Here is a 27,685-nt window from a genome sequence, read left to right on the forward strand (position 1 = left end):
AATGGCCCAAATACTTTACACAAGCAAGTAACCTTCAGACTCTTAACTGAACTGGTGCATTAATATAAAATTGAATAACCTGCCTAAGAAACGATAGAAGGGTTAAATCGATGATTGATGGTTCATTCAGGTCATGTCTTTTAAGTGCATATAGAAACTTGGGATCTCACCATCTGACTCCTAAAACTCATTCTTCCTCACTCTCTTTCTTTCTGCAACTCGTATGAATGTGTGTGTGTGTGTGTGTTAGATATTAGTTTTATGTGTTAGTCATAGGCTTATAATCAATAAAGTATTGTTTGTATTTGAAAAGAGAAGCATTACTTGTGTTATGTGCTTACGAATTTATTGTCTTGAACCACGATCTAAGCTACCTATGCTTTTACCCTTGATTTATTTCTTAATTTAGCTGTTAGCTGGGAATTAGTCTTTCTTGGCCAGGAAGATATTATATTTCCTAGAATTAATAATTGTTCATGCTTTCCGTTCATTGGATGAACTGATAAAATTATCATACAGTATACTATTGATTCTGCTACAGTAAATTCTGAAAATAATTAAATTATTAATTATAGATCATAATCCGTTATGAATAATAATTAGTTTTATTTATACGGGCGTATAAACGCTACAGAGTTGACGTGTTCCTGACAGGACTTTGGACAGAAATTGGCTCAGGATCATCTAGATCCGGCTGTGCTGTAAGATGCACCACTCTGTTCGGGTCGTGGTGAAGGAAAGTGGGCTTTACAGCCTTCCATTTTTTCTGAAAGAGAGCTCTGACTTTACCCTTGCTTTCTTTTGCAGGTTTTTCTAAAACAAAGACAAATTAAATGCAAATTTTTAGAAAAATGTCTGACCACAGTTAAAAAACAAACAAATTCCTGAAAATGAAACATGGCTTTTATCAGATAACTTCATTAAACAAAAAAACAAAACACACATTTATATTCATGGACTTCTCAATCTTTTTTTCCAAAACGAGGCCAGGAGTCAAACCCTGAGCCAAGAACTCAAGAAGGACCAGCACAAGATTGCAAATTAGAAAAACACTACAAAAATTAGTCACCAGGTCCGTTGACCATTGGGAGCACCGGGAGAATTTGCCCCGCTGCCTTTAAAAAATAATAATTATATAATATAGGCCAAAATATAATTATAAATCATCGCCTGCCCAATGTACTAAATTGATCATTTCGAAATTCTGCATTCTATAATAAATAACTACTAATCATGAATCGGTTAGTCTTGACTGTACACCACCAGTGAACTAGTCTACCCAAAAATTCAGATACGCAGAATAAGAAACATCTGTTTTATATCAATATTTTCAAACATTATAAGATTCATAAGACTGTATATGAAAAACTATGTAAAAAAAAAGAGTATATTTAATAGGCTACTTGATCAAAAGAGTTAACCCACTACAAGTCAAGTATAATTTGAATACTTAAAGGTGGGGTATGTGATTTGCAAAACGGCCGGCAGATTTTGAAAATACACAACTCAAAAGGTCCTACCTTCTTTCCTTCAACGCTGGCCCTGACTCCACCCATTCGAAGAACATGGACGCGCAATCATGCATCTCTCTCTCTCTCTGTACCAGGGCGACTTGCACTTATATCTATGGCACTTACTGTGACTGGGTCAAGAGCTTTGAGTATGCGCACGAAGGGGACACGCGCGCGAGGGGAGGGGGGTATGGTACGACCATTTGATTGACGCATTTTCTGTCCAATGATTCTAGGTGGTCTTGGAAATGATTGGCTGGAGTTTTTCGAGTCCTGCCCGTTCCACAGATCATTCAATTGCTTAATTTTAATTGAAGTGCTTCTAACTTAGTAAGTGGGTTAGGAATAGGATTTCAAGTGATTTTGAAAAAATGGTCAAAAAAGAAAATCACATACCCCACCTTAATTATACCTGTAAGTATATCTCGATCAAAAGAACAAGTACAGGCCAAATATACTTGGACTTTTCTCTCAGTATAAGTCAAGTACACTTAAGTGTAATTTTAAGTATATTTCTGAGAAGTACATCAAGTATATTTTTGAGAAGTATATAAAATGTAGACTGAAAGTATACTTTCTTATTTTTAGTTGAAAAGAAGTATACTAATAGAACACTTGAATAAACTTATTATTATCGCTGTGTTCAAGATCAGGTTCAGTTCCATGCTTATTTTATTTACTCTATAAGCTGTTCCACCTGAAAGCTTGTTACTATATAAACTTGAACATGTTAGTTTATAAGACAGTGTGTAATATTATGTTTTTAAAAAAGTATTTAATAAGCTACTCAATCAAAATAGTAAACACAAGTAGAAGCCAAGAATACTTAGAATACTTAATTATACTTTTAAGTATATCTCATTCAACAAGTATAGGCCAAATATACTTAGACTTTTCTGTCAGTATAAGTCAAGTATACTTAAGTGCAATTTGAAGTATATTTCTGAGAAGTACATCAAATGTAGACTGAAAGTATACTTTCTTATTTTTAGTTTAAAAGCAGTATACTAATGGCACATTTGATTAAACTTCTTTTTCGTAAGAGTAGGAAGAAAAAAATAAAACTAACACTAGAAACATCAGGCTGAAAAGGACATGAATCAGAGTGGTATTAACTAGAGACTCACCGTCTGTCGGCTCGGACTGTTTAAACCAGTCATGATCTAAAATTTCCTGTAAGGTGATCCAATACACCCTGTCATGAAGCATCTTAAGAAAGTCCAGGCCTTCTGTAAAAGTGTTTAGAAGAGAGCATTAGTCCTGTTTGATTTTGAGACATTTTGTGCATTTAATGAATGAGCACTGTATTTGAATATTATTTTTTATTCTAAATTGTTTTAATTATTCTTATTTCTTTTGATTATTTTCATTTCTTCTATGTAAATCACTTTGAATTACCATTTTGTATGAAATCTGTGCTATATAAATAACTTGCCCTGCCTTGACTTAAACATTCACTGTCAATCCACTGGTTTTACACTTTGCTTATTTGTCATCAAGGTAATTTTACTGTCACTTGTTTAAGAGCTTTACATGTTTTTAAAGCAATGTTATTTCCATTTTGTTCTTATTTTTGGTCTCACCTTTGGACAAGCGTGTATTTTTCCAACCAAACCCAAAACCATTTCCTTGGACCATCTCCCACAGCATATCGTACAAGTCATCATTGGCTAAAATTATCCCCTCTGATTTTAAACCAGATTCTTCTCTTCCTGCAAGCAATACATATGGTGTGTTTAGTTAAACACGCTTACTTCCATATCCTGTGCATAATAAATCAGTGAATTGTGCTCAAAAAGCAAACTCACGTCTTTGTACGTTTATCCGTGCTCCGTTAAAGCCGGTTAACTTGATCTGCATGGTGTCTTTGATGATGACTACTTCTCTCGGGCTTATGTTTCTATAATAAACATCCCGATCCCTGCAGTGCTGTAACGCAGCGATGAGTTTCTTCATGATGTCTTTTGCTACTGCTTCAGTCAGACTACCTCCGTTTTCTTTGATGAAATCAAGCAAGGTTATGCTGGTCTCTGGATATTCCATAATTAAGATGTACTGATCTTTCTCGTCAAACCACTCATGTAACTTAATGACATGTTCGCTATGTTCCACCCTCAGCATTACAGCTACCTCTCGACACCAAGGTTTGGAATTGCCAGCCTAAAAGAAGAGATTGACAAAAGGTTAGTTGACTCCTAACCTCAAATCTCCTTACTAGAGTGAGGGAAATTCAAGAAGAAAACAATTAACTTTACATGCACTTTACAACTGATGCTTCAAGGCTTAGATTGTTTATTTCAGTTTTATCTTATGCTGTCTACATACATAATTATCAATTACTGAATAAGAATTTAATAAATAATTCTTAATAGTAATTTTCATGAAGAATACAATCGTGTCAACTTACGTGGAAATTAAACCGGAGCTTCTCAGCAATTTTGATGATCACCTAAAAGATTTTTTTTTAAAAAGCATTTGCAAACATAAGTGAACTAATCCATTTTTGTTTGTTTACATGATAATCTACAATCTTTTTTAAAACATGTTTTGATCAAAACTGTAAACACAGTTTGGTGTATCCAGAAAGAGCAACATACTTGTTTGTCATCTGATTTTCTAATTCCTTTATAGACTTTGCTAAAGGGTTCCCATGCCAGTCTCTTTCCCACTTTATAAAGTGATTCAAAGGATCCTGAAAAACACACAACAGCATGATACTGAACTGCTTGTGACTAAACACACCTGTGCAGATCAGGTGAGGAACCAACCGGTGTGGAGATTACAAATAAAATCAGTAAACGGGCTGAAATAGACATTAAAGTAAGAATAACTGGAGACTCACCGTTTTGTTCCTGCTCAGGCACAAGACAACACTTTTTGAGGGTTTGGATGGGATGTTTCACAGCTTCCCATGCTCTCAGACCAAAATACTTCCCTTTTGTGTCTTTTTCTGTAAATGACAAACATTGAATAGAAACATATTTTTTATTAGCACAGATTACAGCTGAATGATTCACTAGTAAAACTGTCCTAGCATAGAGCTGCTTTATGCTGCTAGTTCAAATTAATAATTAGCAATTTAAGTTCATGTTCCTGCTCAGCCAATTTACAAGAACACTAGAGAAATTACAAGCATAGTCCTGATATGCTGTGTTACACAGAAGTCACACAGTTATTATTAGAGCCCGAACACCGATGGTGAGAGGACCCTATTGTTTTTGCTCCGCTTATTCTTCTTCTCCAAAGTGAATAGCTTTTTTGAGGGCCATGCTCGAAAACTCATGAAAATTTGCACACGCTTCAGAAGTGGTGAAAATTTAACTGTGATATGGGTTTCAGAATTGGGTGGGGCAAATGGGCAAAAACAAATATTTCGACTAATTGCCCCTGGCGTAGCGTCAACGTCATACGTCAAACGTAGCGTTTCACGTATGTGGACGAAATTCGGTATATACATGTAATAACCCAAAACCTACTAAAAAGTATCTTGGAGCATAGCCCTAAACACAACTGGAAGTCTGCCATTTTTATTTTCCTCTCTGATTTTTGTGCAGTTTTATTCAAACAATTGAATTCTTGATTTCAAAAATTGAATTATTGATATCAACAATTTAATTGCTGATATCTGTAATTATATTTTCACTAGTAAAATGCCACCGTAGGCTGCCATTCAAAATCAATTGTTGATATCAAAAATGTATTTCTTACTAGTAGAAATATCATTTTTGATATCAATAATTACATTGTTACTAGTAAAAATGCGAATTCCTGATATCAATAATTCAATTGTCACTAGTTGAAATGTATGGCAAGCCGTTTTAGCTTAAATTGTACCCAGCGATACTCGTCGTAATAGCATTTTTACTAGTAACAATTACAATTAAAGCTGCAAGCAGCGATGAAAAGGGCCCTCGCACCCGTGCCACCGCCACCCGGCAGCTTTAGGAAAACAATAGCGCGGTGGGCAGTGTGTAAAAATAGGAGGACTATGTTAAAGTAATTTGTACTTGCCACACTTCCTGTTACCAGCAGGTGGCGCTATTACTATTATCGAATATGAGGATGGTCATGTGTTCAGGACAGGACTCTTATCAAACGTGAAGTTTGGGGCAGATCGGGCATTGTATGGCAGAGCCGGGGCAATAATGTAGGGGGGGGGGCAATTAAGCCATTTTGCCCCACCCGATTCTGAAACCCATATCACACGTACATTTTCACCACTTCTGAAGCGTGTGCAAAGTTTTGTGAGTTTTCTTGCATGTTTAGGCCCTCAAAAACGCAATTCATTTCGGAGAAGAAGAAGAAGAAGAAGCGGAATAATAATAAACGGAGCAAAAACAATAGGGTCCTCCTCTCACCATCGGTGCTCGGGCCCTAATTAGAGAGCTCTCTATTTCAATTGTTTCTAGTAAGAATGCAATACAGAGCTCTCTAATTGAATTTTTACTAGTAAAAAAACAAATTAAAGATATGTATAATTGCAGAGCTCTGTAATTGAATTAAAAAGCTCTGCAATGGCATTCTTACTAGTAACAACTGAATTAGAGAGCTCTACAATAGCTATTCTTACTAGTAACAATTCATTTGTAGAGCTCTGTAATTAAAAATGAATGGAAGTCAATAGAGATATGAGTAGTAAAAATTAATTTGTAGAGCTCTCTAATTGCAATTGTTCCTAGTAAAAATGCAAGGGAACAATTTTAGCTAAAACGGCTTGCCATAGACATTTCACTAGTGAAAACACAATTACAGATATAAAAAAATATTGTTTTTACTAGTTGAAATTAAATTGTTGATATCAAGAATTATCATTTTAACTAGTGAAAATGTTATTGTGGATATCAAAAATTAGCATTGCTACTAGTGGAAATGTAATTTCTGATATAAAAAATTGCCATTGGTAGCTACTATAAGAAATTTAATTCCTGATATCAATAACTATTATTTTAACTAGTGAAAATTGAATTGTTGATATCAATAATTCATATCCTGGAAATGAATAAAAGTTAACACGGCTTGCCATAATCGCAGTGATTAAAACACCGGCAGCTCATCAATCCTTTTGATGCAAGTGCGGTTTATGTTGTTAGCAGAATTCGTAGTATTATTATCTCATCAGTATTATTGTTCGCTTTTTTTGACCGACAATGTCTTCACAGTTGCTACGAATTTCAGTTAAAATGCAAATATGCATTCTTACGTTCTCATTCATACTTTTGCCAAGTTTGAGTTGAGTGAGAAGTCACCCGTGTCCCACGGTTATTTCTGCATACATGTGAGTTTTGATTTATTAAACAAATCAGTTAACTTACCTGTCTGCGCATCTACCTCTGTTGGGCTGCTACTGGTTTTTCTCTCAGATAACACAGCAGCGCTGGTCGATGGTTGAGCCTCGGGTACCGGTAAATATTCGCTGCTGCTATCCATCTTCGAGACTGTGTTTGTAAATTGTATTTCACAACTGTTTCTATAAACTTCGTGTCTGACTCTGCACTACAAGAACATAAACTGACAATCACTGGACTTATCTGCTCTCAGACGCGCTCCCCGCCTGTGACGTCATGAACAGAACTGTCGCCACGCCGCGCCTGTGACGTCACATGACGACCCGTCTAGCGCGAAGCTGCTGCTAATAAAAGTAGTGATGGGCGATACTGCAAATTTCTGTATCGATCCGATACCAAGTAAATACAGGGCCAGTATCGCCGATATCAATACCGATACCGATACTTTTTCATTTTAAAAGCATGCATTTGAACTTGTATGCACTTTCCTGTGCTAGAGCAGTGTGTCATGATTTATGAGGTGAATGCATCATCTATATGCTAAATCTGAACACGTTTTCATGACTACTAGGCCTAAATATTTTGTCATTTGTGCTCTCAACTCCCCTTTAATTAGTCAGTGACTTTTACAAAACTACCCTAATTATAGGACTAGCCTACTAGTACTAGCCTACTGTTTAAAAGTTTGGGGTCTGTAAGATTTTTATTTCTCTTAGTAAAAACTGTAATATTACAATTTAACAATTTAAAATAGGCTATCTGTTTTCTATGCCATAGTAAACTAATTTATTCATGTGATCAAAGCTGAATTTTCGGCATCATTACTCCAGTCAATTCATTTTAATATGCTGACTTGCTGCTCAGGAAACATTTTTTATTATTATCAATGTTGAAAACAGTTTCATATTTTGTTGGAAACCATGATACATTTTATGCAGAATTATTTGATGAACAAAGTTGAAAGAACAGCATTTATATAAAGTAGATTTTTTTTTTACAGTGTAAAACCCTTGACTGTCACTTTTGATCAATTTAATGTATCTATCCTTGTTGAATAAAAATATTAATTTCATAAAAAAGATCTTACTGAGGTCAACATTTTAAACCGTTATGTACAGTTTTGGTTTGTTTATTGCGAAATAACTCCCGATTGTTTCTCTGTCATCTAAGCAAGGCTTCGTTTCCCAAACGGACTGGGCCTGTGAGCTCAGCGAAGCACCAGCATCAAACGCTCTCTGTGATTGATTGGTTTCGTCTTGTATACAGATGACTAGAAGAAAAGGTTCTATCCTACACAATTACCCGCTAACATTCGCTTATTTTTCCACTTAGAAGCTTATTTTACACACTGAATTGCGTGCTAAATTAATCAAAAAATTACTGGGAAAAAAAAACACATTTGGATCGATATTTTTATGTGAGGATCGATCCTTTTCGATGCCACGTCAGTATCGAAGTATCGATACTTCAGGATCGATCCGCCCATCACTAAATAAAAGGCGGGAGCCAAGATGGCGTCTTGCTGAGTAGATCTGTTATTTGCACCTCTTCTTGTTAAGAAGGAATTTTTTGGCCCAATTTTTTGTGACTTTGCTCCTATGGCGGATGATTATACTCGCTTAAAACTGTAAAACAAAAGTTGGAACCCGCCTTTGAGTTTAATGGGCAAAAAAAGAGTTAATAGGAACCTGCGTGCCTCGTGGAACGACAGTCTGATGTCTTGTGAATCTCTTGACCAAAACATGGATGTCTCCGTGCCTGAATCTGGAGAAGCCTCTCTTAGCCCTCCTATTATCTTTGGGGTCAATTTGACCCCATTCAATGTTTAACGTCTGTAAATACATGATTTTATTTTAAAAAAATTGCCTCAGATTTAATGACTTTTCCTAATTTAATGGGGACAACTCTGTAAACATAAAATTAACCTGCTGATATTTTTTCAATGTCCTGTACACATTTTGTAGCATCGGTGTTCCTTGGGGTCAATTTGACCCCAGGCTCTTTTAGCTAAACAGAAGAAATATAAAAATGTCACACACATTTGTTTTGGTTGTTTTATTGAGGTCACTATAACATGTTATAATTTGAATTTATAATGTTCATTATAATTTTACATATTCAATATTATATTAAAAAAACTTCCCTCTGTTTTAGGGCTCTAACATACGGTAACCATATCTGTAGTATTGTAAAAAACACTAATAGTCCAGTCATTTTATGAAAAAAGGTTGAACAAATTGCAACAGAAGCAAACTCAACTGATTTTGTATCCTCAATATGTCCTGAGTAAGGAAAAAAAAAGCCCCGAAGAATCCCATTAGGGGAAAGTTTAGAAAAAGACCCAAATATCCCATTCATACGCGTATTCATTCTTTTTCTCACGTGAAAAGGGTAAAACTTTTAACCTTTAGATATCATCATGAAAATCACTGAGTTGATTACTTACATCAAGACAAACAAAAAACGTATTACGAGTTTTTTAAAATTGTTTGTTAACGTGGACAAACGGTACATAATATAATTACGTATTAGCTAATTTGCATAATTACCCAAACAGATCTAAACATTAAACATTTGTAAGACCATTGGTGACCTGTAACTTCAGATTAAGACAAGTGAACTCATTTTATATGTAGCTTAGGATAGCAGGTAGCCTATTTATTTATAAGTTTCTATTATTTAATTCACATTTTAGTTTTGTAACATATTTATAGCCCTTCTTGCTATGTGGAAGCTCAACCAGCAGAGGTCTTTCTACCCCCCTTCTGTGCACTGACTCTTTCTGTGGGACAACAGGCAACAAGCGCTTGACCTTTTGACTTGTGTTTATATCAAGAGAAGAGAAGGCAAGCACTGCTACCAACAGAAGCTAATCACTGAGTTTGAAGGGTGTGCAGAACTTCACCTGCCTTCCAGCTCCTCTTTCTATGGCACTATAGCTGCTAAACACTCTCAGCTTCCACCATACTGTTACCCCTTCTGTGTCAAAACAAAACTCTTCCAAAACAAATCTATAAAGTTGTATACTTTTTATTTTATTTAGCATTTTTTCCAGTGTAATATAGCCTACTTATTATGTTAGTTAAGTAGATGAAATATTTGTTATGCAGCTTGTTGTTCTCATTAGTTATGTAGACCTACTTGTGTGTGAAACCTAGACAACCAGCCCAATAACAGCAATAAACAGCTAACATAAGAAAACAACTGAGGGAGAATCAAAAGAAGAAACAGTCAAGCAAATTAAATAAACACAGCACAGCCATGAGAACTAGAATAACAACAATACATTTAAATAAATAACTTAATGAAACTTGCTCGATCACCGGGCGCTCAGGGAATCCCAGCACACTTTGGGAATCCCACCACTAGAGACATCAGCCAGCAGCACACGTCAGAAGCACTGAAGCACTAGCCGAGGTAAGGCTGTTCCAGGCGGGGCACATGAGCGCTGAGCGCCATGTGATCGTCAGATCAACATTTTAAATACAGGCACTATCTTTATAAATAGACCACACATTTGAGCTTTACAAAACTACATTCTCGATTGAAAAACTATTAAAATTACATTTCGTGACACAATAACAGTAGTATTTTTAAATGTCGCGCCCTTTCTCCTCTGCTATTGACAACTTGAGATTTGAAATGTTATACAATTGAATTAACTTACTATACAATAGCTGTCTGTCTTTCTGTAAAGCTATGTACCTAATATGAAAAGCGCTAAATAAATAAATGTATTACTTGATGGTAACTAACTGCTTTTATCTTTTTTTTTTAATCTTATCTTGCGCATACAACGCGAATTCAGCATTCTACATAAAGCTAAAAATAGCTCACGTTAGCTACAAGTTATCGCCATACTACTGGCGTACTAATGGGTCCTAAGCTATTTTTTTTACAGTCTATGGTCCTAAGGAAGGGGGTAATCCACCAGCCAGAAACTAAAGCTTCGCTTGGGGGCCGCCATTGTAGCAGAACTTCATCTTTTACTAGTCTATGGTCCTAAGCTGGGAACCAACACTTCACCACACCTTTGTAGGTCAGACGCGGAAGTATAAATCAGCCTTTAGTGGATGTACTGCATACGAATGCAAGCCACTTTCTTGTCTACGCTGGTCAGTACAAATATTGTAAAAGTAATAATAAAAAAAGCTATTTGCTCCAGTAAACACAACAACACTGGTTTCATTCAACTGATTTTTATTGACTGTGGCCGTTCCATCAAATAATGAAGTCAGATTTTCCATTTTCAAGTTTTTTGTGCGTTTCCCCTCATGGAAAAGGCCACTGTTGTTCTGTATTTTCACAGGAAAATAAAGGAAATAAGTCTTTTCCATAAAGCACCAACCATGGCATGAATGAGAAAACCCGAAAAGCTACTTAAAATGAGATGCGCAGAAGATGCTAAAATAAAATTACGGATTTATAAGATTAAGAAAATTTAAGACTTTTTCCCCCCCTTTAATCAACTGCAGATTGAGGTGTAACTGTTTCCAGTGTTTAAGATCACATGAACATCTCCAGAATCTCATCGCACATTGTTCAGTTGAGCCATTAAGTAGAGTCAACAAAAAGATTTATAAAGAAGCCAGTGTGGACAGTAAACATGGCAAAATCTGTCTTAAAACAACAAAAACATTTGCAAACATCTTTCCCCACGGTTTTCAAGTATTCAGAAAGAAACTCAGAGCTGAAGAATATTGCTTGATAAACTCTTCAAAGGACATCTCTGCAACAAGTCACCTATTCGATGGGTCTCAAAAATGAAAAATCAATTAAACAACTGATGAACAATAATTTAATAAAGATTTTTAAACGATATTCTGCTACATTTCCTGCTGTTTCTTCCCAACCCAGCTTATGCTTGCAATCGCTGAACTTTAATGACATAATAAACCAATGTATATTTCATTTAAAATTTGAACAAAGAGTCAACTCTCTTCTCCATGTTTGTGGAAATATAAAAGCTAAAACCAAAGAGAATTTCCACTTAAATTATTATGTAAAATCATGTAAAAGTGAGAACTTTGAGCAAAGATGCCCTGAGCAGAGACGCATCTTGTTTGTGTTTTGAATAACTGGAAGGTATTTCAAGTTTAGGATTTCTTGGGACAGTTTGAAGACGAGTCTGTGTTTAAAACTTCGATCATGGTCCTCGTTAACTGAAACGTCTCTGAAACCGACGGCAGGTTCTGGTACCAACTCGGCAAACTAGTAACGGAGAAAGAAAGACAAATGTGTTACCAGTGTGAATATGAGCATTAGTAATAGAAGTTGTAGCTTCCTGTCTTACCTCTTTAAATTCATCCAACTCTTGACGGTCTTACTGAAGCGATCAGGATTGGCTGTAGTCATGGCCTCGAAGTCAAACAGCTGGGTGATAAACCAGAACAACTTATGCATTACAACAGATACTTTTATAGTAACTGGAAGTGCAGTAGCATTACTGTACGTCTTTACCTTTCCTGACGGGATTCGGCCCAGCACCTCTTTCCCACTGGCCATCAGAGATCCCATGACGACAGAATACGCCACAACACTGGAGGAACAACGGCGAATTTAAACAAGAAGGTATAACAAACACAAATTAAATATAATTCTAAATATTTTGTACATGTACATGTACATTATATCCATTTTCTAGAAGATTTATTCATCCGTTTTTTATTTGACCAAAATGTCATTTCTGATGAAATGACAGACTTGTCTATGGTGACGTATCCCAAATTTGTACAATCATTTAGGGTGTATTCACACCAGGAAAGTCCGATAGTTCACTTGCTTTAGTCCGGACCAAATCATTTTGTATTTTTTTATTTTTTGGTACGGTTCGCTTTCACACTGCTCTTTTTGCAAGTGAACCAAAATTTGTAAACAAAACCACACGTGTGCTAAGGTCGTCCATTCATTGGACAAGGATTCTCAAGTAGGGAAATCAGGAAGTGCAAAAAAGGCTCAGCATGGAGATATTTCGTACTGCAATATTTGTTATTTTACTAATTTTGTGTTATTCTCTACAAACGCAAAATGAAGAAACTGCGCAGAAGACGGATAAGGTATAAAGTTTTCATTCATAGAGAGGGGCTATGTTCACACATTCAAATAATGAGATTCTTATTGTATATACTGCTAACAAGTGCTGTCCATGTTAACGCTTGCGATTAAGTTTGTCCAGTTTAACGCAGGTATTTAACTATCGTTACATTATATGAACTGCAAAAGCTTTTTTTGCATCTATGCGCGATTAGACTAAAGAGAACGCTCTGTATGTGAATGTCCTGATGCACACACTCATTCATTCATTCCATTCCAATGATGCACACACGACGCGCAGAAAGACGCGCAACAGTATCGTGTGGCCAGACAGCGCGCCGGAATGGAATTCTCTTTCGCACTTGAACAACAATAACACAAACCATTATGCCAAATTCTCCGACTACGGAAGCCTGTTAACTCAAAGGCGCAGTGCTTTCTTGCAATTGGGTCGGTTCATGTTCACACCGTAAAAACGAACCGTACCAGAGTTCGTTTGGAACCGTACCGAGACCACCTCTTCAGTTGGGTCTCGGTTCGGTTGTTTGGTCCGCACCCGAGTTCGATTGCTGTATTCACACCTGCCCAAAAGGTCCGCACCAAGGGGGGAAACGAACTAGAGTTCGATTCAATCGAACCAAACAAGGCAGGTGTGAATACACCCATAGTCCACTACTTAAAGGGGCTATATGTAGATTTCAGAAACCCTTGTTATTAGCGACACCGGTGGCCATTAAATGAACTGCAATATGTTTGCACCAGCTCTGCGATTCACCGGCATCATGTCAACACAGATGAGGTAATTAAAATTACATAGTTATGATAGTTGGATTATAAAATATATTTAAGACTATAGACTATATAGAGCTGGCTCTGTTAGATCTGCTTCAATTGATTCAATTAAAGGTATTGTAGGTAGGAATTTTATAAAAAAAACTTTTTTCCAAATTTGTTTAAACTTTCTATATATATATCAATGCATAATTAAAATGTAAGTACTCTGATAAAAAGAGTATACAAATCGAGTGACTCTAGACCGTTTAATCTGCACTTAACACAGCTCATTATTTCCATCCGGGACGAAACAAAGGATTGGCTTAGGCGACTGTCACTCTCTCGCAACCATGGCAACCACCCTTTTGCCACACAGGACCTGCCCACTTGCGCATATCCGTTTGATTTGAGAAATTCAAGAGGCACGGAACCTAGGAATAGCAAAACAATGGCAGAGAAAGACCAATCAAAATTCACATATGCAGTTCGCGAAGGCAAACCAGCCAAAAAAAGGAAGACAGTAACATTACTAGAAAAGGTAATGAACAAAAAGTCTTTGGATAAACAAGGAGCTGACGATGCGGTACTTGTCTCTGGAGAGTGATTATCAGATAGTCCTCATCAGAGTCAACAATGCTTTCATCATGGAAACTCTTACATGCAGAACACCATATATGTTATGAATCTTACACGAATTTCATCTTCATCACAGTGTAAATGATGGCAATGGAAAAACGTGTATCATGCAACCTGTTTTTAGCTTTGCCTTATAGATAACTAGCTCGTTAGCGAATCAATAAATATTTTAAACTTTACCGATATCAATATGCTAGCTTGATAGTGAGTACAAAAATACATCTTATTTGTTTATCTTCATAATGATAAAGTTAGATTTTTTTATTACATGTGATTCTGACATGATGTCACAGCATGCACTGCACTCCTTCCTCTCCGCTTGTCTCAGGTAAATAATGCGTCTTCAGCTCAGCGGTCGGAGTCGCGCGTTCATGTGTTTTTGGGGCGTGGCTTTGGAAGGAGCCCAGAAGGGAGGGGGTGGAGTGAATGGAAATAATGAGCTGTCTTTAAAACAGTCGTGAGAGGTTTAAACAAAGTTTAAACAAATTTGGAAAAAAGTTTTTTTTATAAAAATCCGACCTACAATACCTTTAACAAACAATGAACAGAACAGAAGTCCTCGCTCTTCTTTTCGATTATTCGTTAAAATACGTATAAATGATGTGATGCAAATTCACTTACATCACTAGTTTAATGTGGCTCAATCTGTGTTTTGCGTTTGAAGGAGAAATTTGTCCAATCTTAGTAGGAGTAAAAATATACGCAATTAATGATCAATTTATTAAAGTAAATATAATAAAAATCTATCTACAAAGTAAAAACGACAAATCTAGTTACAGTAAACACTATTTAAAAAATGTATTTAGATATATTTTGAACAGTGTTTTTAAACATGTATTTGGCAATTGCTTTTCTTATTACTTTTCAATCCAGTAAAAAAAGTATAACTGTCAATATCAACAGCCGATGACATGGATTCAACGAACGAACAACCATGCTAAATTAATAAAAAGCAATTATCTTTTTTTAAAAATGCCATTCAAAGCTTGATTTATTATTGAGTATTGATTATGTATTATGAAATTATTCAACCTAAATCCCAAGAACCAAACTATTTATTTCATGGTTTGATATCATTTTCAATTTCATGACTTGCTATTTACATTTCCCTTCAAACTCCAAGGAACAACTTTTAAACTGCTTTAAACTTTCATGCCTTGTCACGGCAGAATCAAAGATAGTCACTATTTTTACCTAAACATTAATTAAATATTTTGATGTTCATTTTTAATTTGAATAAACTGCCAACTGTTTTTTAATTCCACTCATAGACTAAAATTGAATTCTCATGCATAAATATTCTCTAAACAGAGGAATTAAAGCGTTTTCTTACCTGGAGCCTCTGGACAGTGGCATGAGGTTACAGAAGTAATACACCAGAGAAAGAATTAAATTACACACGGCATCTGCGTCCTAGAAAGAGAGAGAGAGAAAGGCGATAAATACTACTATAATAACAGTATACGCTAGGGTTGCATATTTGTTTATACTCTGACTGTGTTCTCTTGTGAAGTGTGTTCTAAAGTACAAGAAATAAACGCTACACACCATCTGACTAGTAAGTCAAATCTCAAAATCACAGCCTTTAGGTTACAAGGTTTTTTTTTAGAAATTGTACAACAACAGAGTGCAAATGGAAACAAACTTTAATCAGTAGATAGAGAAAGTATGTCCAGTTATAAAAAGTCTCTAAAAGCTGTCAGGGCCGAGCATCTCCACAAACTCATAGAAAATATCAAAACAATCCAAGGTTTTTATTTAATACAGTGGCTAGATTAACAAATAAACGGACGTCACCTGAACTGAATATTCCAACAGTTTAGTAGTAATGGCTAATTTCTTTACAGAGAAAATCAAAAGCATCAGAAATACCACTGTAAAAGTACAATATTTGACAGCGTCTTATTATTCATCCTCACTTAATCGCCCCACTGAACAATTGCAGTGCTTTACAACTATAGGACAGGAACAGATAAATAAACTTATCTTTGCATATAAACCGACAACATGCTTATTAGATCCAATACCCACTAAATCACTGAAAGAAACCACAACTAAATCCAAATGAATTGGCAAATTACAGACCTATTTTAAATCTTCCATTTAGGTCTAAAATACTAGAAAACGTCATGCCCGCTCAATTGTGCTCCTTCCGGCAAAAAATATGATCTATGAGAAATGTCAATCTGGATTCAGGCCCCATTATAGCACGTTAAAACTACACATGAGTCCTAGCTTCTGACCAAGGCTGCTTCTCAAAGCTAGTTTACTTGATCTTAGTGCTGCACTCGACACTATAGATCATAACATACTCTTAAATCGACTACAAAATAAAACTGGTATTCAGGGACAGGCATTAAGGTGGTTTAGATCGACCTATCTCACCTTCACCATTTTGTTTATATTAAACAGGGAATTACCTAAGTTAACAGTAAATTATGGAGTGCCGCAAGGATCTGTGTTCGGCCCTCTGCTATTTTGAATATAAATGCTCTCCCTTGGTAATAACATAAGACATGGGATGAGTTTCCACTGATGATACTCATCATGCATTTAGTTATACATTTTATTATGACCAGATGAAATCTCAAAATGATCCAAGTTGACAGTGTGTGTTAAAGATCAAATATTGGATGACAAGTAATTGGATGACTCAGTAAAGACTGAGGTATTAATTTTTGGACCAAAAACCTGTACACAGAATCTCTAAGAAAACAATTTGCATCTAGAAGGATGTTCTGTAACTTCATCCTCTACAGTAAAATATCTGGGTGTTATATTAGACAGGAACTTTTTGATAAACATAATTCATGTTACAAAAACATCCTTCTTCCACCTCAGAAACATTGCTAAGCTCCGGAACATGCTCTCTGTTTCTGAAGCAGAAAAGCTATGTATCCATAAACTCTAGGCTAGATTACTGTAAAACATTATTAGCTGGTTGTCCTGCATCCTCAATAAACAAGCTACAGTTAGTCCAAAATGCAGCCGCTAGAGGTCTTACTAGGTCAAGAAAACATGATCACATAACACCAACTTTATCATCTCTACACTGGTTACCTATCAAGTTCAGTATCGATTACAAATGGATAATACACAGTCACCTCTAATAACAGATTACTCTAAATTGTAATGTATAAATATGCATTTTTCTGTAAAGCTGCTTTGGAACGATATTTATTGTGAAAACCCGCTATACAAATAAATGTGGATTGAAAAAGAAGAGAGAGAGAAAGGGAGAAAGTCTTGTCTTATAGTAAGTGGGAAAGTGCTCAGTTATCATAGTTTAATGTGCATTTTAATGCACTTTTGTGTAAAAAACAAAAAAAAAAACAAGATTATATAAATTGCATGTATATGCTATAATGTTAAACAAAAAAAACAGAACAATGAATGTGTGATGTGATCTAGGGATCCAGACAGAGAGAAATGGGTGTGATAGTGTAAGTGGGTCTATTAGAGTGTGTGTGTGTGTGTGGGCGAGACACAAGCCAAACAGGTCACAGGACTCCCATGATTCTCTGTGTAGCAGGTCAGACAGGTGCAGATTCCTCCGAGTAAGACTGCGCTGAATTCATGACACTGAATTCATTTGCTTTAAGAGTCGTGACTAATGAACACACACCAGCAGTCACACGACAGGTTAAGCAGGAGACAGAGGACCTTGTGACATCGATGTTCAGCGGTGAGAAGAACAGAGACTGACAGACACACAAACAGATGTTCTTACCCCTAGTTCAGTGGAGAGCATCAGGGTTTTTCCTTTGGCAGTGAGATCTTTATAAAGCGCTTCAATTTCCGACTGATACTGCTGCGTCCTCTCATCTGTGGTCTGAGTCTCTACTGAAAATAGCATGTTTCCCACTCTAACACACACACACACACACACACACAAAATCATAAGCATAGACACAAAATAAGGCCTGAAACAAGCATGTAAAAACACTTCTTGCCAAGCAGCCTTTACAAATTGTTGCGTTATGAACCATGTGAGAACTAGAATGATAAAACTGACTATTTTATTACTGAAGTTGATTATCTATATAGTTATTTCTTTAATCTACATAAACTAAAACTAAACTTCCCAGCTGAAGAAAAACAACAACAAATCAACCTAAGCTGTTTGGCTGGATTTAGAGGGGTTTTGTACACTTCTTTAGACCATAAATCATCTATCCATCTTAATCCAGCTAAGACCAGCCAACCAGCTCTGGCTAGTTTTAGATGTTTCTTCAGCAGGGTTTGAAGATAAACTTTGATGTTCGCTTGATAAACCCTTGTCTAAAAGTTTAACATGATTTTAAAAAGCGTTCAGAATGTTTTTAACATATTGTTAGCTTGTTTCTAACACATTTTAACACATTGCTGTTTTAACATGTTGTTAGCATGTTTTACATGTTGCTAGCATGGTTTAACACATTGCTAGCATGATTTAACATTTCTAACCTGTTTTAACTTGTTGTTAGCATGTTTTACATGTTGCTAGCATGGTTTAACACATTACTAGCATGATTTAACATTTCTACCCCGTTTTAACATGTTGCTAGCATGTTTTACATATTGCTAGCATGGTTTAACACATTACTAGCCTGATTTAACATTTCTAACCTGTTTTAACATGTTGCTAGCATGGTTTAACACATTACTAGCATGATTTAACATTTCTAACCTGTTTTAACATGTTGTTAGCATGTTTTACATATTGCTAGCATGGTTTAACACATTACTAGCATGATGTAACATTTCTAACCCGTTTTAACATGTTGTTAGCATGTTTTACATATTGCTAGCATGGTTTAACACATTACTAGCATGATTTAACATTTCTAACCTGTTTTAACGTTGCTAGCATGTGTTACATGTTGCTAGCATGTGTTAACACATTGACAGCATGATTGATTTAACATTTCTAACCCGTTTTAACATGTTTTTAGCATGTTTATAACTAAGATAGATAAGATAAGCTTAAATACTCTGAGATATGTGAAAGTTTTTACCCCTCAAAGGAAGTCATTGGGAATTTAGTTCTGTTCGTAAGTCCGATACAGGAATTCGGTAAGTAGGATCATTTAGAAAAGATACGGCACAGAAAATCAGAACAGCCGGAAGGTCTGTGTTGAGATTGGTGATCATAACTCTAGTCTAGGCCACGTTAATTTTAGACATTTGGTGTTTTTGGTCTCAATTTGCTGCCTTAGCCAACAAAAAGCTGCTTGGTTTGAAAGTGAGCAGTTCTTCATACATCACTACACTGAACAATGGACCTTTTAGCTCACCTTTACCACGGTAAAGACCTCTCCTAGAAACGGATCTCTTTTAAAGGGTCATGAAACCCTATGTTGGTGTGTGTGTGTGTGTGTGTGTGTGTGTAAACGCATAGTTTATTACTGAAAAAAAGTTTTTTGTTTTTTTTTGGCCATCAATACACTGCCTGTGTAACAAATTCACTACCCTCAACAATACATTTCAATTCATTATTGTTAAATTATAAAGTAGCTGGTCAATTTATTCATGAATTACCTCAAACTGCCCAGTTCAATTAATCAAAAACAGAGTTATCTTTTTTGAGTGATGACAGTCTACAATCTCCATGTGGCATTTTTCATATATTTAAATAAATAAGTAAATAATATAGTATATGACTAATGATTTTATTGGTGCATAAAAATGAGAACGATTAAATACCACACTTTCTTGTTCATAAAGTGAAAAACAGTGTGAAAAAAACCCTGAAAGAGATCTTTTTCATACAATTATATTAATCACATTCATCATCTCCTCCTGCAGAGGCCCCTTCACACACCTGCTCCACCCCAAAAACTGAAAATACACAAGGCATGAATAGTTCAGGTGCAAGTTCTCACCGATCTCCGGTGATGGTGATGGTGAAACCGTCGTACTCTTTCCCAGGATCCTTCACACTGGGCACTTTCGAATTGACTGTGAAGCCGTCTCTGGTTTTACTGTTGAACTGCTTCAGATATACAAACACACACAGAAACATATCAGAGGAACCATCTTCTTGCGGTTCATGAAAACTCACATAGATCTATAAATAAATGTGGCTATTCTAAAACACAAACTCTAAGTGTGAAATGCCAGTCGTAATTATGAACAGGCGAATACAAGTAAGAGCAATCATTCGTCATGTGTTTATCAACTGTTCATATCATTACTCACACATTCGGCCTAATCCTAGAACAAACATAACTCATAATTGTCATGTGTTAAGGCGGTTACACGCAAAGTTGTTTCACGATTGGAATCTTATTATGAACATTTTATATTATCATATGAAAAATATGAATGGTGAATGGAAAGTAAAATCAACTAAAAGTGTTTACATGTTACTTTATAATGGCAATATGAGAAAAACGTTTTTATATACCCCTGAATAAATAAACATATCTCAGACATTAATTACTGGTAATCTATTAGGGTGAGAAAGATGCATGTCTTGAGACCTTGTCTTACCAGAAAGATTGTATTCGTTTAGCACACAAATGATCCATTTAAAGATTAAGATGAGTATTAGGTGAGGATTAGGCAGCATATTTAACACTCATGTTACTACCTTCATGATGGGCAGCAGATCCTCAACTTTATTTACATTTTCCAGAGCCTGCTTTACTTCCTGAAGCCCCCGCGGGTTAAACGCCCTGATGGAGAGAGGACACATTTATCCACATTAATATGGTGCATGAATAAAGGGACAAAGAATAAAAGACGAATGAATAATTTCCCAAGGTGAATAAATTATTTACCTGTTTGACTGGTGTGAGTGAGTGAGTTTAAACGAACAAGGAGTTCAAGTAAACGAAGGACGTAAATGAAAGAAAGAATAAACTAAGCGTATAACTGAATAAGTGAAGTGTGTGACGAAATGAGCAAATGAGCTAATACATGTTAAAATGTAATGTATTCCTGTGATCAAAGCTGAATTTTCAGCATCATTACTCCAGTCTTCAGTGTCACATGATCCTTCAGAAATCATTCTGATGTTGATTTGATGCTCAAGAACCATTTCTAATTATTATCAATGTTGAAAACACATTAACTGCTTAATTTTGTGGAAATCATGATACATTTGATTTTTTGATGATCATATATTTGAAATAAATCTTTTGTAACATTATAAATGTCTTTACCGTCAATTTATCAATTTTTTACGTGTCCTTGCGTAATAAAATTATTAATTTAGGAATTATAATAATAATAAATGGTTGAATGAATGAATGAATGAATGAATGAATTTGAAAATCCACTGTCAAAAAAACAAACACCCAAACATAACTCACCCGTGATAAACCAGTATTCTGTCCTTTACGAAGATGAGAATACTACTAAAATACTCCAGATATCTGATATTTATGATCTGCCCTCTGTGAAACAACAGAGAAAAAAAGAATTAAAACGCTATAGAACAAGCAGAGCAATCGTTTTAGGTCTATGGGAGCCCATTTCTGACACATAAAAAAAAAAAAAAAAAAAAAACATTCTCTGGTAAGTCAGAATTATGACATACTAAATATAAATTATGACTTAAAATTCAAAATTATACTTGACGAGTCGAAATTATGACAGAATTATGACTAAAATGATCGAACCCATGATCTTGTCCCAGAAATTGAACATAACCAAAATGCTTGTGCGTGAATTCTGATTGGCTGCCAATGTTTTTATCGTTCTGAAAGTGATTCCAATGATATAGTTCCTTTGTATCATTATTGTTATACAAGTGGCATGAAGAATTACAGCGATTATTAAAACTCGATCGGCCTTGGTGTGAACGGCCCATAAAAGCCAAACAAAGTTGTTAAGCGATTAGGACTGGCAGCTTTACAGAGGAAATGACACGTTGAGGGCAGATACAACACCTGATGAGGTTAATGTGGTTGTTAAATCCTCTGCTAAGACTCCTGGCTGGCATCTGATCCAACCACAGCACAGGCTGGTCTGGATCTGCAATCCTGCTCACACACACACACACACACGTACAAAGCAGCAAAGATCAATCATCAAGCCTAGCACTGGGTAACACCCTCACCACCAGTGCCGTGAGAAGAGCTGGAATCTGACCTTCTCCATTTCACTGCGATGTCAAACATGTCCCTCCACTGCAGCTGTCTGGTCTTTCCGTTGACTCGAACCTTCGAGTTACTCCAGGTGCGCTGCATGGCCTGCATCACCTCTATGGTGGCCAAGCCCATCGCTGCACAACACACATTCAAAATACTATTCAGAATCACGAGGACTTGAGCGCATCTCTTCTATGACAGGCATGTTTATCATTTCTGACCTCAATTTGATAATTTTTGGAGGCATAAAGTAAAAAAAAAAGAAGATAGAGAAATTTAATTTAATGTACGAATGAAAAAAATGTTAAGTAGTCTGGCATAATATTTTATTATTATTTCGAATAAACTAAATAAAAATGCTTCACTGCTTATTTTTTGTTATTTAAAAACATTTCTCTGCCAAAATCAGTCATGTAGGTGTGATAAAAAACATAATAATAATTGTAGTCCAACCAGTACACAGAAAAAAAACACAAAACAGGAAATGACAGTGTTTAAAGCCGCGTTTCCACCGCAGGAACTTTCCCCAGGAACTAGGAACTTTGGGGTGGTACTCCGTGTGTTTACACCGCAGGAACCAGGGTCTAAATGAAGTTCCGGGTAAAAATGTCCCCCCCAGAAAGTCCCTGCTGGCGGGGTAGTACTTTTTCAGAGTTCAGGAACTTTCGGGGTGGGACTTGTGCGCTGAACATGCTGATTGGTTCTTACCTTGTTCTCTCTGCCGGATGGCGCGCGTTCGTCCCATCCATCTCACGGTCATGTCCGCTATAGCTGATAACAAACGTTGTCTATCTAGCATTACGAGCTTTCTGAAATGAATACGCTTTGGTATTAGTGTTTGTCTCTTTTCTGCCGTTTTGTTAATTACCTCGTTAGTAAACCAATAGATCGCACACAAAAACAGCACAGCTTGAATCTCCTCAATACTTAAAACTCAAAACAAGTACGCGCAGACTGGGAGGAGCAGTCGCACGCAGTTCAACGTCACCAGACTAATCTTCCCGGTACTTTAGTCCACGGTGTAAACGCAGTGAGCAACCGTTCTGGGGCAAAAAAAGTTCCTATGAAAAAAGTTCCTGGGACAAAAAGTTCCTGGTAATTGCGGTGGAAACGCGGCTTAAGTCAATCATTGTTTTTAAATGAGATAATTTGACCGTTTTATGACAAGCCCGGTTAGTTCAGGTTATTAAAAAAAATGTGGTTGGACTAAAATTTAATGAGATTTATAAATGAATATTTCATGATAATTGAAAAAAATATGAACCCCGAAAACTATATTAAAAGTATTTATTTTTTTCATATTTAAAAGACTATGTCAAATAATTTTATTATTTTGTGATTGTAAAAACCTAAAAATTGAAAATTCTAGATATTTGTAATAAATAAATAAACAAACAAACAAACTAATGATTGCGATTTTGCATTAAAGGTGCACATTTTTTTATTAATTTTTATTTGATGATTGCACCAAAAGGTATTTGATATAATTTCTTATGATTCACTCATTTAATCTTTTCTTGAAAATGTCCTTATAAGTGTATTATTTAGTGATGTCCAAGAGCTCTGACCTCTGTGTATCCTGAGGTTCGGCAGGAAGCCTAAGGTGTCGTACTGCATCAGTGCGCCGAGGTGATCCGCTGTACAGATGAGCTTCTGCACTTCAGCAGAGTAACTGTCGAAGTTCTGAGGTAGAACATCTCTACAAGACAAAGAGAGACAACAAGGGAATAAGAGAAAATATACTGATATCCAGTTAATCATGCATATACATTAGATTCAAATGTGCCTGATTCCCAAAAACACAAAAGATGGATTTTGTTTCTAAACTCACTTAATATGAGGCTGAAGTCCAGGCTGTTCTTCATAGTCCTCGATGAGGAAGGGAAGATTTTTGGCCCAGTGGTTCTTAAAGTTTCCAGGCAAATCCTGATCAACATTATACTCCGCAACAGGCACATCCAGGTGAGAGTGCAAATAACGGGAGTATTCTATCACATGACAGAGAAACAGAGGCATACTTCAACTCCAAATGGTTTATTTAAATTATATATATATATATATTATTTTTGATAAAATTAATTAAAAACAAATACATTTAAAAAACTGAAAAGTAATGTTTGCATATTTCGGTTGTAAAAAATATCCATAAACCAAAATATTTAAACCTATGCACCAAAATTATATTAAATTTGGACAAAATTTTGACCAAATTTAAATTCTGTCATCAATTACTCACCCTCATGTCGTTCCAAACCCGTCAGACTTTCGTTCCTCTTTAGAACACAAATGAATAGATGAAAGATTTCTGTCTCTCCATGGACAGCTACGCAACTTTTGCCTTTAACGCTTCGAAAAGTTCATAAAGGAATCGTTAAAATAATCCATATTAATTAATTGAGCGGATTAGCTCTGAAGAGACTCAACCGCTTTATATGATGAACAGCTTGAATTTAGGCTTTTATTCACATATAAACATTTATTGACACCGACATCAGTTGTGGTAAACGGAAGCTCAAGCATGACGTGTGAGAGCCAATGAGGTTCATTCTCGTGCTACGCATCACGTTTGAGCTTCTGCAAGCACCAATGAGGTTCATTCTCGTGTTACGCATCACGTTTGAGCTTCTGCAAGAACCAATGAGGTTCATTCTCGTGCTACGCATCACGTTTGAGCTTCTGCAAGAACCAATGAGGTTCATTCTCGTGTTACGCATCACGTTTGAGCTTCTGCAAGAACCAATGAGGTTCATTCTCGTGTTACGCATCATGTTTGAGCTTCAGCAAGCACCAATGAGGTTCATTCTCGTGTTACGCATCACGTTTGAGCTTCTGCAAGAACCAATGAGGTTCATTCTCGTGCTACGCATCACGTTTGAGCTTCTGCAAGAACCAATGAGGTTCATTCTCGTGTTACGCATCACGTTTGAGCTTCTGCAAGAACCAATGAGGTTCATTCTCGTGCTACGCATCACGTTTGAGCTTCTGCAAGAACCAATGAGGTTCATTCTCGTGTTACGCATCACGTTTGAGCTTCTGCAAGAACCAATGAGGTTCATTCTCGTGCTACGCATCACGTTTGAGCTTCTGCAAGAACCAATGAGGTTCATTCTCGTGTTTACGCATCATGTTTGAGCTTCCGGAAGAACCAATGAGGTTCATTCTCGTGTTTACGCATCATGTTTGAGCTTCAGCAAGAACCAATGAGGTTCATTCTAGTGTTACGCATCATGTTTGAGCTTCAGCAAGAACCAATGAGGTTCATTCTCGTGTTACGCATCATGTTTGAGCTTCCGCAAGAACCAATGAGGTTCATTCTCGTGTTTACGCATCATGTTTGAGCTTCAGCAAGAACCAATGAGGTTCATTCTAGTGTTACGCATCATGTTTGAGCTTCAGCAAGAACCAATGAGGTTCATTCTCGTGTTACGCATCATGTTTGAGCTTCAGCAAGAACCAATGAGGTTCATTCTCGTGTTACGCAGCACGTTTGAGCTTCCGTAAGAACCAATGAGGTTCATTCTCGTGTTACGCAGCACGTTTGAGCTTCTGCAAGAACCAATGAGGTTCATTCTCGTGTTACGCATCATGTTTGAGCTTCTGCAAGAACCAATGAGGTTCATTCTCGTGTTACGCAGCACGTTTGAGCTTCTGCAAGAACCAATGAGGTTCATTCTCGTGTTACGCATCATGTTTGAGCTTCTGCAAGAACCAATGAGGTTCATTCTAGTGTTACGCATCATGTTTGAGCTTCAGCAAGAACCAATGAGGTTCATTCTCGTGTTACGCATCATGTTTGAGCTTCAGCAAGAACCAATGAGGTTCATTCTCGTGTTACGCATCATGTTTGAGCTTCTGCAAGAACCAATGAGGTTCATTCTAGTGTTACGCATCATGTTTGAGCTTCAGCAAGAACCAATGAGGTTCATTCTCGTGTTACGCATCATGTTTGAGCTTCCGCAAGAACCAATGAGGTTCATTCTCGTGTTACGCATCATGTTTGAGCTTCAGCAAGAACCAATGAGGTTCATTCTCGTGTTTACGCATCATGTTTGAGCTTCAGCAAGAACCAATGAGGTTCATTCTAGTGTTACGCATCATGTTTGAGCTTCAGCAAGAACCAATGAGGTTCATTCTCGTGTTACGCATCATGTTTGAGCTTCCGCAAGAACCAATGAGGTTCATTCTCGTGTTTACGCATCATGTTTGAGCTTCAGCAAGAACCAATGAGGTTCATTCTAGTGTTACGCATCATGTTTGAGCTTCAGCAAGAACCAATGAGGTTCATTCTCGTGTTACGCATCATGTTTGAGCTTCTGCAAGAACCAATGAGGTTCATTCTCGTGTTTACGCATCATGTTTGAGCTTCAGCAAGAACCAATGAGGTTCATTCTAGTGTTACGCATCATGTTTGAGCTTCTGCAAGAACCAATGAGGTTCATTCTCGTGTTTACGCATCATGTTTGAGCTTCAGCAAGAACCAATGAGGTTCATTCTCGTGTTACGCCTCATGTTTGAGCTTCTGCAAGAACCAATGAGGTTCATTCTCGTGTTTACGCATCATGTTTGAGCTTCAGCAAGAACCAATGAGGTTCATTCTAGTGTTACGCATCATGTTTGAGCTTCTGCAAGAACCAATGAGGTTCATTCTAGTGTTACGCATCATGTTTGAGCTTCTGCAAGAACCAATGAGGTTCATTCTAGTGTTACGCATCATGTTTGAGCTTCAGCAAGAACCAATGAGGTTCATTCTCGTGTTACGGATCATGTTTGAGCTTCTGCAAGAACCAATGAGGTTCATTCTCGTGTTACGCATCATGTTTGAGCTTCTGCAAGAACCAGTGAGGTTCATTCTAATGTTACGCATCATGTTTGAGCTTCAGCAAGAACCAATGAGGTTCATTCTCGTGTTACGCATCATGTTTGAGCTTCAGCAAGAACCAATGAGGTTCATTCTCGTGTTACGCATCATGTTTGAGCTTCTGCAAGAACCAATGAGGTTCATTCTCGTGTTTACGCATCATGTTTGAGCTTCAGCAAGAACCAATGAGGTTCATTCTAGTGTTACGCATCATGTTTGAGCTTCAGCAAGAACCACTGAGGTTCATTCTCGTGTTACGCATCATGTTTGAGCTTCTGCAAGAACCAATGAGGTTCATTCTAGTGTTACGCATCATGTTTGAGCTTCAGCAAGAACCAATGAGGTTCATTCTCGTGTTTACGCATCATGTTTGAGCTTCAGCAAGAACCAATGAGGTTCATTCTAGTGTTACGCATCATGTTTGAGCTTCTGCAAGAACCAATGAGGTTCATTCTCGTGTTTACGCATCATGTTTGAGCTTCAGCAAGAACCAATGAGGTTCATTCTAGT

The 27,685-nt window shown here is 36.6% G+C and overlaps 1 protein-coding gene across 2 annotated transcripts in view; it reads right to left on the minus strand.

Moving 5' to 3' along the window:
* Positions 1-10,979: 10,979 nt before the first annotated feature.
* Positions 10,980-27,685, minus strand: part of ttc13 (tetratricopeptide repeat domain 13) — a 35,155-nt gene continuing 18,449 nt past the window's right edge. The window contains exons 12-23 of one of the 2 annotated variants that reach the window (XM_056262647.1): positions 24,149-24,305; positions 23,886-24,016; positions 22,319-22,451; positions 22,115-22,209; positions 21,538-21,619; positions 20,814-20,898; positions 20,104-20,210; positions 17,970-18,105; positions 15,573-15,652; positions 12,257-12,335; positions 12,090-12,169; positions 10,980-12,007 (exon numbers count right to left, since the gene is read on the minus strand). In XM_056262647.1, the coding sequence (XP_056118622.1) occupies positions 11,893-12,007; positions 12,090-12,169; positions 12,257-12,335; positions 15,573-15,652; positions 17,970-18,105; positions 20,104-20,210; positions 20,814-20,898; positions 21,538-21,619; positions 22,115-22,209; positions 22,319-22,451; positions 23,886-24,016; positions 24,149-24,305 (1,280 nt within the window). In that variant the 3' untranslated portion in view covers positions 10,980-11,892. Of the gene's footprint in view, positions 12,008-12,089; positions 12,170-12,256; positions 12,336-15,572; positions 15,653-17,969; positions 18,106-20,103; positions 20,214-20,813; positions 20,899-21,537; positions 21,620-22,114; positions 22,210-22,318; positions 22,452-23,885; positions 24,017-24,148; positions 24,306-27,685 lie in introns of both variants that reach the window. The other variant, XM_056262646.1, reaches the window with a different exon arrangement.

Source organism: Rhinichthys klamathensis, unplaced genomic scaffold, assembly GCF_029890125.1.
Source record: "Rhinichthys klamathensis goyatoka isolate OS25496 unplaced genomic scaffold, OSU_Roscu_1.1 h1tg000196l_1, whole genome shotgun sequence".
Taxonomy (NCBI): Eukaryota; Metazoa; Chordata; class Actinopteri; order Cypriniformes; family Leuciscidae; genus Rhinichthys; species Rhinichthys klamathensis.